This window comes from Pseudopodoces humilis, chromosome 8, assembly GCF_049639895.1.
Source record: "Pseudopodoces humilis isolate 2021_Gansu_Grassland_sample_001 chromosome 8, ASM4963989v1, whole genome shotgun sequence".
NCBI classification, from domain to species: Eukaryota; Metazoa; Chordata; class Aves; order Passeriformes; family Paridae; genus Pseudopodoces; species Pseudopodoces humilis.
The window spans coordinates 35,239,911-35,256,429 of record NC_142207.1 but is presented as its reverse complement, the minus strand read 5'-3'; the positions used below and the strand labels follow the sequence as shown (position 1 = coordinate 35,256,429).

Below are 16,519 nucleotides of genomic sequence, written 5' to 3'. Positions count from 1 at the left end.
GGATCATAAGACCTGTCCTTCTCTACTGGAGAGCTTGTTGGAGAAAATAGCCCTGAGCCCAACCTGGCTCAATGCAGTCAGTGGTCCTTAAACATTAGAGCACTGCAGAACTTGTATTTTCATCAGTTCATGGGCTTTTTTTGTCTCAGGACTTCCACCAACCCTTCTGGTGGGGTTTGTGTGCAGAAGGAAAGTCTCGCTATCTGTGAAGTCCTCCACAGAGTCACAAAAATTCAGTGTTTCAAATGAACTGATGAAGAAATTCAGTGAAACAGTAGAAGATTAGTGTCTCTTTTCAGGGTATATTCAGTGTCCGATCAGAAATTTTCCCTCACCATGCTGCATGATTTGACCTGGATTTGGCAGATGGTTTTTATCAGCTTCCCTCCGGCCATTGCAGAAGATATTAATGATGAAAACAATTATTTGCTGAGAAGTTCCCCCCACCTCTTTGACAAGCAAAACTTTGCTTTGCAGACTCTTTCTGTACTGGACCTCTCCCATTTTCCATTTCATTGATAGCTTACAGGAAATGGACCCGAGCAGTGCACATTAACTCCCCCACAGAATTTATTCATTCTTAGTCTCTGGTTTTCTAGGTAGAAATGGTGCATTAAGGAGAGAAAGACAACAGAACTGTTTTCCCATGTATAGAAGTACTATGTGAGCCATGCAGCTTTCTTGCTTTTTGATGGCTCCACAACATCCCCAGAATGTTAAAACTGGCAATTCTTTTTTTTTTCAGGGTCAACTGGACCTGTTCAGGTGATCATCACAGAGAGTACAAATCAGCCAAACTCCCACCCCATCCAGTGGAATGCTCCTGAACGATCTCACATCACTCAGTACATCTTGCGCTGGAGACCGGTGAGTGCCACATTTGTCATCACTTGTTTGTCAAGAGTACTTTATTTGGCTTTTTCTGATGTCTGAAAGAAGTGGCTGACACAATTTCAGCAAACATGGGTTGCTTATTCAGTGTCTTTTTCTGTTGAGGTCAACAGCTACTCTTGAGCATCAAGGAGAGCCAGTGCTGTATAAACACTTAATATTTTTTTGCTCAAACTTCACTGGTTGCTGTGTTCATAAAGGATTTTATTAAACAAAGCACCAGTACAGCAAGCAGACAAGTTTATATCCTTCCTTACCTTAGGAATGTAAATCCTTGTGGAAGCTTCTTCATCCAAAGAAATGCTGTTTTAGTAATGTGCATTTCCCATATACTGGGATACATTTTAGTCTGTTAATGAGGAGGTAAAAATGAGTAGGATATGAAGTCATAAACAGTTTAGTGTAGGATGAAATAAACAGTCACTCCCAGCTTCTCCAAAGTCTAAACCAGGACTGGTTAACCACTGCTTGTTGGCTGGTTCTTCTGTGAGGAATGATTTGATTTAACCAACACAGATGAGCTGTGTTCCAGCTCCCCTGAGTACAGATTCACAAAAGACCACTTAATGATTAAGAGCATTAGTACCTCAGTGCTGCCTGTTATTAGGAGAACAATAAAGGCCCTGATCCAAAGCCATTCAAGGCACTCAAGTCTTTTTACTGACTTCAGTGTATCTTGGATGAAGGCCTGAATGAAATGGACTTTAAAGCACTGGAGTACAAACCTCAGAGGATGGAGCATTATTTTAAAGCTTCCCATAGAGTTCAAACAGAGGGTAGAAGGGAAGAATTTATCTGTATATTGTTTTCAGATGATGGCTTAGTGTGTTACTATGAACTGCCTTCAAAATTTTATTTTCCAGTCACTGCTTCATGCCTTACTGTGCTTTTGATGAAGGAATGACTTGAATTTATAACAAATAATGCTCCTTTTAAAGGGTAAAGTTCATACCTAGGTTGTTTTTAGTTTACCCCTGGAAAATCTAATAACTCGATGGCATTGGTCCTGCTTCTTGGCATACTTTTCTCATCTCCTTTGCCTTGATCCTGTCTGTGCATTAAAGCCATTTGAGTCATGCCTGTGTTTGAATATCACAGTGAGTAGTAACCACACAGCAGGTTAGGTCACTGGATTCCCCTGCTTGCAGCCTAGGGAGTCTCTCACTAGCTGAGTGTTCTTTTTCTTGCAGAAAAACTCAGGAAGGCAGTGGAAGGAAGCCACCATCCCTGGCCACCGGAACTCGTACACCATCTCAGGCCTGAAGCCTGGTGTGATCTATGAGGGGCAGCTCATCAGTGTACAGCAGTACGGCCACAAAGAAGTCACCCGCTTCGATTTTACCACAACCAGCACCACAGCAGTGACGAGTGAGTGGGGCAGGGGGACATCCAGGAAAACCTGATCTCCTCCACCCACATCCTTGCACTGTGCAGTGAACACAAAAGTGGTGATCATTAATGCAACTTCTTTTTCTTGTAGGCAACACTGTTTCAGGAGAGACAACTCTTCTTCCCCCTGTGGTTGCTACTTCAGAATCCGTCACTGAAATCACATCCAACAGCTTTGTTGTCTCCTGGGTTTCTGCTTCTGACACTGTTTCTGGATTCCGTGTTGAGTATGAGCTGAGCGAGGAGGGTGATGAGCCACAGTACCTTGGTGAGACAACACTGGAGTGTGCCAGACCAAAGCATTGCTCACAGTCAGTGCACCACTGCTTTGTGGCAGTCAGTAGAACTGGTGTGAACAGTGAGCATCTCCCTGCCTTTCAGCAGGATTCAATTAGGATATGAGAGTGGCCAGGACCAGCTCAGATTAAAAACTCGTTTAGTTCATTGTCTTTTCTCCCTTCATAGCTGTAAGAGAGCAAGGCAAGTAAGCAGCAATATCCCCTCAGAATACCTTCCCAGAATTCTGCAGAGGAAAACTGCCTGAGCCAGGAGTGGTGGATGAGTAATAACTCTGAATAGATACAATTATTCTTTTCATCTCCACGATTTTTTTTTTTCTTTTACAATCATGTAAAGTTACTGGCTTCCACAGCATCCTGAAGTGAGCAGCAGTGCAGATGAGAAGAGAACCAAATCTGTTTTTTTGAACCTGCCTCCTGGCTAATTTCCTTTGGCATACCTTTGTCCTTCCATCAGAATGGACAGAGAGAAATCTTTCCCAAATGCCCTCTCTTGGCTGATTGATATCTCATGGATATCTCACGTTGCAGTGTGGTCTGTCAGTTGTGTTTTTTGGATTAGATCTTCCTCATCTTTGATAATATGACAATTTAGCTGAGCTGGGAAGCTGGTTAAAGGCACTGGACTCAGACACAGGACTTGAAACTGTTTTTCCAGCATTTACTGTAGAGCTCATGGCACCAATACATGTAATTTCATTTCAACTTTTTTCCTAATTTCCTGTCTTAACAGTGGTAATAGCAATATCTCACCTCAAATATTTGAGGTTATAATAGTTATTGGGACATGAGTGTGACAGAAGAACATGACAAAAAGAACAGCAATCTCCTGGGCCAATAATTCTCCCTGGACTGCTGCTCCCCTGAGCTCACAGGCTTTGGACACTGAGCAGAAGTGGCTCTTGTGGGGGCTGCCAGCACTGTCACCACTTTACTTTCTGCCCAGACAGCTGAGCTGTGCTTTGAAGCAGCTCCTGAGCTCATCTGTCTATAGACAGAGGTTTACAGGCAGATTGAAAGGCAATTCCCAATTTCCTCTAAGATGCTTGGCTTCAATCTGGCCAGCAAGGAGCTGCTTCTTGGGGAATTTTCTACATCTGGCACGTAGGTGGACATCTGGGAGAAGGGAGAGAAGTTGACCAGCCCTCATAATGTTATTCTTCTTCACTCATGAGTCAGTGTTTCCACATAACCTCCTCATGTGAAAGTTTTTCCATATATTTCTGTAATGCAAGTTGAACAGTCAGGGTATGAAATGAGTGTTCAGCTGGGATGGCTACAGGGTGCAGGGCAGCTTGAGCAGCAGCCCTGCAATATCCCACATCAAGCCTTGCTGCTCTTGGTTGCTGGTACCAGCTCTCCACACAATTCTTCTGAGGTGAACCGAAGACAATGCAGAAAAACTGTTTATTGCAGGAAGACAATGCTCCAGCCCAGATTAGAACAGACTTCTCAATTACTTAATTTGGAGAGAAAGCGAGAAGTTAGAATTGCTAAAGCAAATTTTTCTCTCCTGCCTTCCTCAGATCTACCAAGCACAGCCACTTCTGTCAACATCCCTGACTTGCTTCCTGGTCGCAAGTATATTGTTAATGTCTATCAGATCTCTGAAGAAGGAGAGCAGAATCTGATCCTCTCTACTTCACAGACTACAGGTATGTGTAGGTGGCTGTTGCTGCACTTTGAAAGCTGTTGTTACTGTTTGCTCACGAATTTTTTGTTACCTCTTATCCTCACACTTGCTGTCCTCCTCTTTCTCTTGAACAGCTCCTGATGCACCACCCGACCACACAGTGGAAAGTGTGGATGACACATCCATTGTCATCAGCTGGAGCAGACCACAGGCTCCAATCACAGGTTTGTCCAATTGGAGTGCACTTACCTTGTATTATTGATAGAATCTGAAATGTAGGTGGAAAAGAAAATGAAATATAACTCTGGGACAAAGGGAGTGCAAAATTCTGTCTGGTCAGAAAGACCAGCTGGAAAGCACATGGGCAGCTTAGGATTTTCTCGGCTTCAATGACTGAACCAAGCAAGGCAGAAGACTGGGTGCAAAACAATTCCTTCTGGATTTGTGTTAAATAAAAACAAGCCCCAAGACCTTATATTTGTATCTGTCATCCAGCCCATCCCATAGTGAGCGTGAGAGCAGTACAGGCCTAAATCCACATGTCAGACCTCAGAGATATTCTAACCCAGGTCAGATTGTGCTTTGGAGGGTGGTGTGAGTGTGTGGTCTGTAGATGGGACATGAGCAGGCTGCAAGTCCTGCTAAAGTTCAGGGCTATTTTTATCAAAGCTGAGCATTCTTTGTGCTTACTGTTTGTGCTGAGGGTTGCATATTGCTCTTGCTTCAGGCTACAGGATTGTCTACGTACCCTCTGTGGAAGGCAGCAGCACAGAGCTCAACCTGCCCGACACCGCCACCTCTGTGACACTCAGTGACCTGATGCCAGGGGTTCAGTACAACATCAGCATCTATGCAGTGGAGGAAAACCAGGAGAGCACCCCTGTCTTCATCCAGCAGGAAACCACTGGGGTCCCACGCACAGGTAATGCCCATCTTCTGCGTTTCAGTCACGGAGTTTTCTGTTGCTAGCTAAGTGAGTGCTTAAATGAGCTCAGTTATGGTTTAGTGAGTCTAAATTGCAAGTTTCACTGGTATTGAAGTTCTGTAGCAAAGTCATACTTATTGACACAATCAAGACACCACTGCATTTAAGAGGGTTGTAATTCCTAGGGATTGGACTGCAGGCAGGTCTTGCATTGTCTGCAGAAGAGACATCAATTTCCCAAGTTATCTTAGGGGGATTCTGCTAAGAAATCCTCTGAAGTGCCTGATGTATTATTTTGCCCCAGCACTTGCAGATGTTCAGAGTTATGTACTCAGACACCACAACACACATTCAAATTGTTCACCTGACTTTTCCCTCTCCAGTCCTACCCATTATTTTCTTTTGCAGTCAGTGGGGATGGGAGATGGCTCAGCATTGACTGATGTGCCAGAACAGCACCATAGGATCTAAACTTGAGATGCTCAGTATTTAAAAAACTTCTGGTTTCAGGGTTCTTTAAGTGTCCAGTTGGACTGAATAACCAAACCAAAAGAAGGGATAGTGAAAGAATTGGGTTTTGATGTGGTAAGCAGTGGAATTTCGCAGTCCTGCAAGTTGCAAGCACGTGTTTGCAGATGGGAATTTACCAGGAATGAACTCGGCTCAATGATTTTATGGTTTGGCTTCTGCCAAATCTTCTAAAAATGTGCACTGGTTAACCTTAGGGCAGTAACAGTCCTACTCTCAAGAAACTTAATTTAAACACAGGAATTCAGGGGGGCAGTACTGTGGCCCAGCACTGAGGGAACTGCATTTTGCATTTGACTATAGTAAGGCCAGATCAGCCCCTGTACTTGTTTAATTATGAAAGGTGGATTTCAAGTTAATCATAGACATTCAGAACATGCTGTGGATTTTGAAAACCCTCACTTCTAATTTTAGAAGCAGGTTACTGTTTCCAAGCCCTGGAGTACTTTTTTCCCCTCAGGCTTTGGTTCTGCATATACTTGAAGTTCTGTAGCATATGACGCCTGGTCTGTCAGTTCTCTTTGTCACAGCAAGATACCTTCTGAAGACATAGCATACTTTAAAGTAGATGGTGATGTTTGGAATTGTAGTCTGCTTGAATATTTTCAGGGAATGTGTGTAGGCATGCTTGCAGTGAGGTTACCCTGACTTTTTAATTTAGTAAATATTCTTGGGCTGTTGTTCAAGCAAAATTTAATTTTTTTCCTTCCATGGAAACCTGTGACTTCTCCTGCTAAGGACTCCCTCTGACAACTATTATACCCCTGTGCTTTCAGATGAGGTGCCCTCCCCCAGAGACCTGCAGTTTGTGGAGGTTTCTGACATCAAGATCACCATCATGTGGACCCCACCGCAGAGCCAAGTGTCGGGCTATCGGGTGGAGGTGATCCCTGTCAACCGCCCCGGCCAGCACGGCCAGAGACTGCCCATCACCAGGAGCGCTTTTGCTGAAGTCATTGACCTGATCCCAGGAACAACCTATCTCTTCAAGATCTTTGCTGTAAACCAGGGCAGGGAGAGCAAACCTTTGACTGGAGAGCAAACCACCAGTAAGTGTCTTTCCTCCGTGCTTTTTTCAGCCTTTTGAAGTGCTTATTTCTCTGTCGCTTGGAGAACTGTATAAACAGAGCGCTTGAAGTGCAACAGTTCCAGCCCAGGAGGTATCCCATCAGAAGGATGACAGACCTGGGAATTCATTCATTCTAACAATGATCTCTTCAGCAGATTTATCCTCCTCTGGGGCTTTCCAATGGGAGTTTCAGTCTCATGGTGCTTTAAAACAATTTTGTATGGCTGGAATTCAACTTTTTTATTACTGACTGAGAGTTGATGGACCCTGCAGTTCTTTTACAGCACAGATCAGGCAGTGATTTTTTTTTTTAATTTTTTTTTTTTCTGTTGGTACCTTAGGGCAGATTTCAGTATGACTTAGAAGCCTTGCTGAGATTCCTCTGAAAATCCCCATCTCCCTTCTGACAGCTCCATACCTATCTGGCTTCCCTGGCAGCAGTAGTAGTTGTGCCTGCACATGCAAGGAAGGATCGTGCAGGATCCCTCAGAATCTGATTGCTAATGACCTAATAGCAGTGCAGCACCTCACCAGTGTGAGGAAAAAGGCACTTTGTCAGGCATTGTTTCTTGCTTTGCAGTAGTGCAGAGAAGAGAGAGGAGCAGTGGCTGTTTTTCAGATGGAAGAGAAGTTTTATCTGGGTTTGAGTGGTTATTTCCATTTTTGATCCAAGGAGTGGATGAGGCAGAACGTGGGACATGGTTTGTTTGATCAGGTCCTGTTTATTGGGCAATAGAAGGGTGAGTGGGTGTTTGTGGTGTTCTTTGGATGGGTCACTTTATTCAAAGGGACAAAATTCAGCTGTGTGTGTCTGCTGATCTTCTGATACTTTTCAGTAAATAAGAGCATCTTCTGAGAACCCAGCCTGGCTCTTAGTGATGTGAGAGGGAAGGAAAGGAAACTGGTTAATCTGTGAATATAGCCATGCTGTTTGAGAAATACCCTTACTTCCATCCACAAAATTATGAGCAATGAATAGTGCCTGTCCCCTGACTGTGCGGGGAGAATGGGATCCTTATGTATGTCCTTTGCCATAGGTGTCTAATTTGAGCACAGCACAGATGGTGTGAGCACCCTCCTCCTTTCAAGCCAGGCTTTCACAAGCAAGGATGCCACTTAGGAATCTGAACTCTCTTGGAAGCACTTAGAACAAGAAGGGCTCAGTTCCCAGCTAGATCTGTAATTTTTTGTGGTTGTTTTGAGGAGCCTGGGCTAGGTGTAGGGTTCCTCTGAAACTCCATACAGAGGTGTACATTGGAGCATAGACATTTAATTCAGACAGCACAGTACGAGTCACAAATGTCTGGAATCGTTTTCCATAGGCTGTGATCATCCCCTTAACTGCTTTGCCTAAACCACATTGCAGAAACTATTCACATAAATTGCATCCTGTAATCGAAAGTCCTGGGAAACAGAAATCATTCAGGGTTCCCAAGGAAAACCCTGCAGCAAAAGTCTCTTCCCACGGTGTAAATGTGATTCTCTTTCTGGCCTTCCGTTAAAAAGCAGTCCACAAATAAACTCCAAGTGTGTGTGTGTGGCTTTTTAATCTTGCCCTTTTTCTTCTAGTATGGGGAGAGGAAGTGATAAAAGCCTAATAGAGCTGGCAAATTACATTGTGCAGAAAGGAACTGACTTCAGGCTGTGCATTTTAGGAAGATACAATCTTTGTCAGATGAGACTTAGCCCAGATCTAAGTATCAGCAAGGGATAAAGTTGACTTGCAGCCTGTGGGTTGGAGATGGGCTTAAACAAGGTCACACTCACCCTTTTTCTTTTTGAGTTCTCCCCAGTTTTTTTCCAGTGGTGAAAGAAGGAAGACCTTGCTTCCTTTTTCCTCCCTCCTCAAAAATGGAGAAGACAAGTGGGAAGAAAACAAAAATGACAAAAGCATCTTCCCACTGAATCACTGGAAGACTGATGAAAACATTAATTTTTTTCACCAAAATATTACTTCTCCAGAAGGAGAAAAAAGCTTTTGCCAGCAAAAAAGAGCATTGATGAAACCTCACTGCACTTTCATTTCAACATATGGTTAGAACCTAGAAAAGGTGGGGAGGGTGGCTGTGTGATCACTGTGAACTCCTTGCTGCAGAACAGTGCTACCCTGCCAGCTGTGGGGGCAAATTCCCCTCCAGAGCCTCACCTTGTCTCAGCCAAAGGCAGTGACATCTCCACCAGTCACTGTGGCTCCAGTGAAAGAGCTGTGCTGCCTCAGCCTCTTGTTTATGTAGTTATCTGGGTTATCAGCTTCAGCAGCTTCCCAGGGGCACTGATAAAAAGGGGGGAGGAAGCCTGGTAGGAGCTGTTCCCTGAGTCCCAGGGGAGAGATGAGCATGCTTGGAATTGTTGTATGGTCAGCTCCATGGTGTGAATATTTTTAAGTAGATCTAGGAACTGGTTTTCTGCAGAAAGTCGCTGACTATTACTTATTTTGACATTCAAATGACAAAGTAGGGGTGGTTTATTTTGGGAAGAGATTTTGAGAGGACTGGGCAAGGATTTAAAAGAATAAATCTTTTTCATGGAAAAGGGCTAAAATTAGGTTTCCTTGCTTACACTGACAAGTCTAAACTGAGCTGGTTTTTAAAAAATGCTCGGTGCTCATGAGAAACTCTTGAAATTCCTGAGTGTGTTGGGGTCATCTGTCTTGTCTCAACCTTTAGGCTGCCTTCCCCATGGGATGCAGAGATGGCAGCAGCCCAAATCAGTGCAGCCCAGAGCGCTCAGGTCTGCCTGTCTTGGTGTATTGATGGATGGCACTGAGATGTGGCTGTAGAAGTGAAATAACTTCCCAGCTCTCTCATGGTCCCACCTTCTCTCTTGCCCTCACACAGTGCATCAGAAGTGCAGGCCCAGTGTACAGCTGTGGTTTGGAGGTGGAGATTCAGCTGATGGGTGTTGTGCTTTGCCTCCCCAGAGCTCGATGCCCCCACCAACCTGCGGTTCCTCAACACCACGGAGCACTCGGTGCTGGTGCTGTGGACGCGGCCCCGGGCCGTGATCACGGGCTACAAGCTGACAGCAGGGCCCACCAGAGGAGGGCAGCCCCGCACCTACAACGTGGGACCCTCAGCCACCAAGTACCTGCTCAGGAACCTGCAGCCTGGCACCGAGTACACCGTGTACCTCGTGGCCGTCAAAGGCGACCTGCAGAGCAACAGAGAGACCGGGGTCTTCACCACTTGTGAGTGAGACACACACACATCACATACTGCTCTTCCTTTATACCCTGGCCACGCTTCAGAACTTGTGCTGAAAGTGCCTGTTGTGAGTTGATTTACAGGAGCAGCCTTTTGAAGTAGCATTCCAGCAGAACAGCTTGGGAAATGCTCCTTGTTGTTCTTTCCGAACTTGTTGGCAGGAAAAGGTTATTTGCATCAAAAGGCTTTTAGTAAAATACATTTCAGCTTTCCTGATGATTAAAAACAAGAGGGAAAACTTAACTACTGGTACCTCACTTTTTTGCTTAACTGAATGTCAGAGAACTTTAATTTTACTTGATCTTCCTAATTGCTTGGTTTTGGCATGACAAATAAGCAAAGCATACAACTCTTAATATGGGCAAGGAATAATTAGTGTGGTACTTAGATAAAGCTGAAAGCAGTCATTTCTCAAGCCCAGCCATACCATTTAAGGCAGCTCAACTGCAGTTACCCAAACTGACACAAACATTGTATTCTATCTTTTTATTTGATTTCATTTTTTTGCATTTCAGTCATCTGTATTTGTGATGCTGGTTTGGAAGAAATATTAAACAAATTTTGGAAGGAAAGCGAGCTCTGTAACAACTGCCACATACTTCTAAAAAAGAAGAAATAGATTCAGTGTTTAAATAATAATGATGCCATCATATAAACTAGCAAAACTCAAAGCCACCGGAGCCCAGAACCACATCCTCTTTTCAAAGAGAATGTGGTTTCTTTTAGAACAATGTGAAACTAAAATAAGGGCTCAGACTTTTAATCAGAGTAACATTGTTGACATTGGCAAGGTCCTTTTTGCTGACAATCTTGTCTATAAATATTCCTCAATTAGTGTATCATTTGGTATCTTAGATTTAATGTTACCTTCAAATTCTGGTTTGTCTGAATGAAACCAGTCCAGTTTGAGGCTATAGATCTGATTAACCATGCCTCTTCATTAATAACATTACTAACAAGGCCATTTCACATTAAGCTCAGTGTTGTTATTTAGGCTGATTCTGGCATGCACAAAGGCTTTGGTTTCTGTGTGATGCTTCTGGCAGATATCAGTGAGACCACAGAAGCCTCAGACTGACGTTGGCTCCTTTCTGCTGACTTCACAAGATGTTGCTGAGGGATAAGGTGGTCCTTGATGGGACAGCTGGATGACAGACAGGGATGTGCATAGTATTCTTCTGATGGGAATGCATATGGTGGGTGAATCAAAAAAACAGCTGAGTTTTGAGGAACACTTTAGATATCATGCCAAAAACCAGAATTCCCCAAATTTTGGGGCTGGATGCATTACAGGGTCATGCATCCACTTGAGTATTTTTGTTTTCCTCAGGAGCAAAAGCTCTGGCTATGATTAGACCACTTACATACTGTGTCTGTCAAGCCCAGCAGCAGACAAAAATCATCTGTCAGATCCTTCCCAAATCACTGGATTTTAAGAAGTGATCTAGTTTAGCATTTACTTTAATTCCTCTGGCTATTTCTGCTGCTGTAGGTCAGGTTTTCAAAGTGTTTGGAGCCATCACAGCAGGTAGACTTCAACTCTGGTCAATTCACTCCACAGATCAGCCTGCTGGCTCTGTTCCTCCTTTTAACACAGAAGTGACTGAGACCTCGATTGTCATCACCTGGACACCTGCCCCAAGGATTGGTTTCAAGGTAGGAGGAACTGAGTCCCATGTTGCTTTTTCCTCTTGTTTCACTGTGGTGGGGAGGGCAGATTAAAGCCATTTCCTATGGTGTGTGGCAGCACAAAGGGGAGAGGTCAAAGGGCCTGTTGCTCACAGGGAGTGGGTTTAGGTGACAGAGGTCAATGAAGTCACGGGGCTTCAGGTCGAGTTTGAGACCACAAATTACAGGACTAACAGCTGGAGTTGAGCATAAGGGTCCATAGTGCTGCTGTTGGATGATCAGTCAGGGTGCTGATAGCTTGTGACTGAAAAGCAAACTTCACTCCCCTGCAGCTGGGAGTGCGCCCAAGCCAGGGAGGAGAGGCTCCTCGGGAGGTGATCTCGGACTCGGGCAGCATCGTGATCTCTGGGCTGACTCCTGGTGTGGAATACACCTACAGCCTCACAGTGCTGATGGATGGCCAGGAGAGAGAGACCCCCATCATCAGGAGAGTCACCACACGTAAGGCACTTGCTTATCCACCATCATTCCTTCTTCCACTCCCCACTGCCTTCTGGGAGGCAATTCTGGTCTTTCCTCCCTGTTGTGGTCTGGCTTTTCTTTATGATGAATAGGTGACAGTAGCACTGTCCCATGCAGTGCTGGTTTACAGCTTCAGGGGAGTATTTTTGGCTAATTCCAAAGGCTGAGGATATTGTGTGGACAGGGAGGCAGCCAGTATGATTCTCAGTGCCATCAGTGACCCATTTGTCTGAACACTTGCAGCACTGGCTCCACCAACCAGCCTGCGCCTGAAATCCAATCCTGACACTGGCATCCTGATAGTCTCTTGGGAGAGAAGCACATCTCCAGGTAACCATGTGAACTCACTCTGTGCTCAAACATCCTTCTGTAGCAGAATGGTGCCTTCTGCTGCTTCTTCTGTGGTGCCTTGCAGTTTGGTGGGAAATTTGCTGTCGATTAATTTAAAGAAAAAATGTACATGTTTCTAGATATATTTAAGATTGTAATTCACAGTTAACTACGACTTGCTGTAGAACTCATCAGGATTTACATTCTGTATAAAATGCTATTTTGGAGCATGAATGTGTTTAGAGTATTTCAGCTGTTTTAAGGATTTGAAGGGTTTCTTCAGGTATCTCCAGTGGTTGAAAAGTAGTCCGAGGGAAGGAAAGCAGAATGGACCACAGAGGTTTCTGGAAGTGACAAATGAGTCTGTGCTATGGATAGTGAGTGTGGAAGTTCAGACAATGTTCAGGACGAACTCTTCTCCCACAGTAGCTGATGGGAGCTGCACAATTGACTCCCATAAGAGGTGGATTCAAAGTTTTTGAAAACTTCTGTTGGGAGCTGAATCTTTCCTCAGAGGGTCCTGAGAGAAGTTCCTCTCAAAACTCCTGAGATTTTCAGTTGGGTGAGGTCCCACAAGGAACAGAAATGCCATGAGGGTGGCATGGCTAGCTCCTGGGAAGCTCATTTCTTGACAAAGCAACCTCTTTCCTGCTGGGCTCCAGGTGGCAGAATCACTTGTAAAATGTCACAGGTGACATTTTCAGCTGTTGCACTTGGGAGTGATGTGAGTGGATCCAGCAGGAGACTCCTGACACTGGCCTCTGTATTTCAGGCATCAGCGGGTACCGCGTGACCACTGCTCCCACCGATGGACAGCAGGGCTCTACCCTGGAGGAGGTGGTGGGTGCAGATCAGACCACCTGCACCTTTGAGAACCTCAGCCCTGGTGTGGAGTACAATGTCAGTGTCTACTCTGTCAAGGATGACCAGGAGAGTGTCCCCATCTCAGAAACCATCACACCAGGTAATGAAAGGATGAGCAGAAATTTCAGCTGCCCAAGCTCATGTGGCTGAGCCAGGGAGCTCTACATTGCAGAACTTGTCTGATGGTAGAGGGCTTAGACTTCACATTTAGACTCAAGAAGCAGAATAGCCACGTTCCAACATGTGACAGAACGTCTTACACCTGTGTACTTCTCTGTATGGGCAGCCTGTGTTGTGTGTCCCAGGCTGCTGGTCAGCACATGGATCTGCTGCAACAGTACACTTGAGCTGGGCAGCAGCAGGGATTTAACTCAGCCCTGAAGTGCCCCAGCATCTGGAGCACAGCTGGTGGGAACAGGAAGTAGGTGAACAGAGGTATGAGTGGGAAATGAGCACAGGAGAAATTCTGGCAGCACCAGTGGCAGAAGATCACTTGAGAGCAATGGAGAGGAAAACCAAGATGGAAAGGTCCATCACTGGAGCACTTGAGTCACAGAGTGGTGTGTGCCACCTCACATGACATCTGTGGGGACTGCAGAAACTGCCTTTGTAGCCACAAGAGCAAAATTAATATGCGTTTCCCCAAATGGTTGCATTTAATTTTCCTTTGTGAGGGCTTCGTTTGTTTTTGTTTCTGCTCTGAGATGATGCCAGCTACTGTGTTTGCCTGCTCTTGTAACACTGCTTTAAAATTTCTGTGCGTCACTGAAGTGCTGTGTGCTCCCCTGGGGTGAACTAATACTGTGATGCTGCACAGTTATGCAGTAATAGTTTTAGCCCTTCACCATCTTCTGGTGAGGGAAAGCTAAGAATGTATGTGTCTGGCTTTTACAACTCTTTAAAGGTGATATGGTACATGCATTCCATGTGGATAAACAATTATTTTACAGAAGACTGTTTTTTTTGGGGGTGTTTTTGCACCCATTCTGTAAAATAAGTGTTTTCCAAGAGGGGCATCAAAATAGAACATAACCACTATTTATTAAAGCAGTATTTCTGTCCCATAATTTCTTTTCAAACTAACTTGTAATGAACAGAATGGATAAAGAGTCCTGCATCTTTGACTCATTGATGTCTGATCCTGACTGAGGAAGAGCATCCATTAGTTACCACTAATTTCAGGATCACCCTGATAACATTACACAGCCAAATCTTGTGGCTTAAATCAATACCAGTTTATTGACTTGAGCAACTAAAGATTTGGCCATTGTCAATTAAAGATGCATCAAAAATTCCCTATTCCCTGCCCAATTCTGCTGCTCTTAACATGCAGGAAATGAGCACCTTTGCTAATGGAATAATACCAATAGGTAAAACAGTCACAGCTGTACTTATTTTCCCTACAGAAATTTAGCCAGCATCTAAAAGGTCATTAAAGAGCATTCTTATTCAGTGGCTAAAACTTGAGATTTTGAACAATTTTAGCCACAGATGTCAGGCTCTTGGCCACATTATGTGCTGGGCATAACCTCTGAATTCAGCGATGTTGTCACTCTGACAGAATTAATACCATCTAAAGGTCATTTTTAACCATTTACCCTGTTTCCAAGGAAGTGTTCTATTACTTACTGTTCCATATCATCTGTTTTTAGCATTTATATTTCAGCAGTTAGTTGGTAAGTAGAACATGAGGAATTCTGGGCCAGATCCTCAAGCCATTGCAGGCATTTGAGGCTTTTTTTCCAAGTGCAGTGTAAGTAGTTGAGACAATGGATGATCTACCCTGGAACTTCATGAAGGCTCTCACCAGCTGAGGGTCTGATTTCGCCTCTTCAGATGAGCTGGTATTTTTGTGATCCCAGTGATAAAAGTTAGATTCACCTTTGGAACAAAACAAGGGTTTTAGAGGGTCAATCTACTATTGTTTCAGAGTTGTTATTAGTAAACTTTGGTCTCTTGTAATTTATCTGTAAAAAAAAAAAAAAGGGCTGTGTTCTTTCTGCTTCTATTTTTGTCAGAAAATGGAGGGTCTTTGTGGCTTATCATTGCTCAAAGTAAATTCACTGCAAGTTAAGTGCCTCTTGTAGGGCTCTTTTGAAAACTTTATATCTAAAGAGAACTGGGGTTTCAGCTTCTGAGGGGATTGGTGTTTCAGCTTCTGTCTTCCCAGGGAAACAGCTGCAGACTGCATTGAGGGGTAAATATAAGAAAACAAACTGAAAACTGCAAAAGCAAAAACACAACAGAAAACACCCCGCCAAAATCCTTCCTTTTTCCCCCCCAAGAGAAATTGTGCATATCACCTCAATTGCTTCCAGAGTTCTGTCGATGTTTAATAGTGATGAACACTGCTTTTCTCTCCCTTGTCTTTCTTTTGCCTCCGTGTGTCTCTGCCTCTCCCGTTGCCTCTTTAACTCATTAGAGGTGCCCCAGCTCACTGACCTAAGCTTTGTTGACATAACTGACTCGAGCATCGGCCTGAGGTGGACCCCGTTAAATGCCTCCACCATTATTGGGTACCGCATCACAGTAGTTGCAGCAGGAGAAAGTGTCCCTATTTTTGAAGATTTTGTGGACTCCTCAGTAGGATACTACACAGTGACAGGCTTGGAGCCGGGCATTGATTACGACATCAGTGTAATCACACTCATTAATGGCGGAGAGAGCGCCCCTACCACTCTGACACAGCAAACGGGTGAATTTTGAAAACTTCTGTGTTTTGGGACGTGGATGGTGTCACTGGCTGTCACTGGCTGTCGGGGTGCCGGGGCTTTGTCCAAAGAGGGATTGAGCCGCTTGCTGCGGGGAGGCCAGGCAGACCCAGCTCGCTCCTTTCCCCGGATGGCAGCTGGGGATGGACGTGGTGCTGCTCATTTCTGAATTGGAGGCATTTTAATGCCATGAATGACTGCAGACTTGCCAGGCTCCTTCACCTTCTGCTATTCCAGCATCCAGCTGGAATCAAGAGCCTGAAACCATGAGCTGTGTGTTTGCCAGACTTTAAAAAACTGTGATTCCCCAAATAGGAGTGCTAAAGGGCGGAGCAGATCAGCAGAGAGCCTCCAGCCTTGACAGCTGTTTGAGCTTCCAGCAGCCCGTTTCTGTGGTGGCCCCACTCTTTCCACAATGCCCCAAAGGATGCAGATGGACACCACTCCCTGAGTACATGCCAGTGACAGCCATGCCACACCGCCAAGGGTCTCTATAGTGCATGAGCTGAAGGCGAGCTGGAAACTG

The 16,519-nt window shown here is 44.7% G+C and overlaps 1 protein-coding gene across 5 annotated transcripts in view; it reads left to right on the top strand.

The window, feature by feature from the left end:
• The window catches only part of FN1 (fibronectin 1), a 51,530-nt gene that overhangs the window by 15,630 nt on the left and 19,381 nt on the right, over nt 1-16,519 (top strand). For all 5 annotated transcript variants that reach the window (XM_014257756.2, XM_014257760.2, XM_014257757.2 and 2 more), the window contains exons 13-24: nt 746-867; nt 2,082-2,259; nt 2,372-2,548; nt 4,106-4,234; nt 4,347-4,436; nt 4,940-5,134; nt 6,442-6,714; nt 9,655-9,921; nt 11,499-11,593; nt 11,899-12,067; nt 12,332-12,418; nt 13,191-13,382. In XM_014257756.2, the coding sequence (XP_014113231.1) occupies nt 746-867; nt 2,082-2,259; nt 2,372-2,548; nt 4,106-4,234; nt 4,347-4,436; nt 4,940-5,134; nt 6,442-6,714; nt 9,655-9,921; nt 11,499-11,593; nt 11,899-12,067; nt 12,332-12,418; nt 13,191-13,382 (1,974 nt within the window). The remainder of the gene's footprint in view (nt 1-745; nt 868-2,081; nt 2,260-2,371; nt 2,549-4,105; nt 4,235-4,346; nt 4,437-4,939; nt 5,135-6,441; nt 6,715-9,654; nt 9,922-11,498; nt 11,594-11,898; nt 12,068-12,331; nt 12,419-13,190; nt 13,383-16,519) is intronic.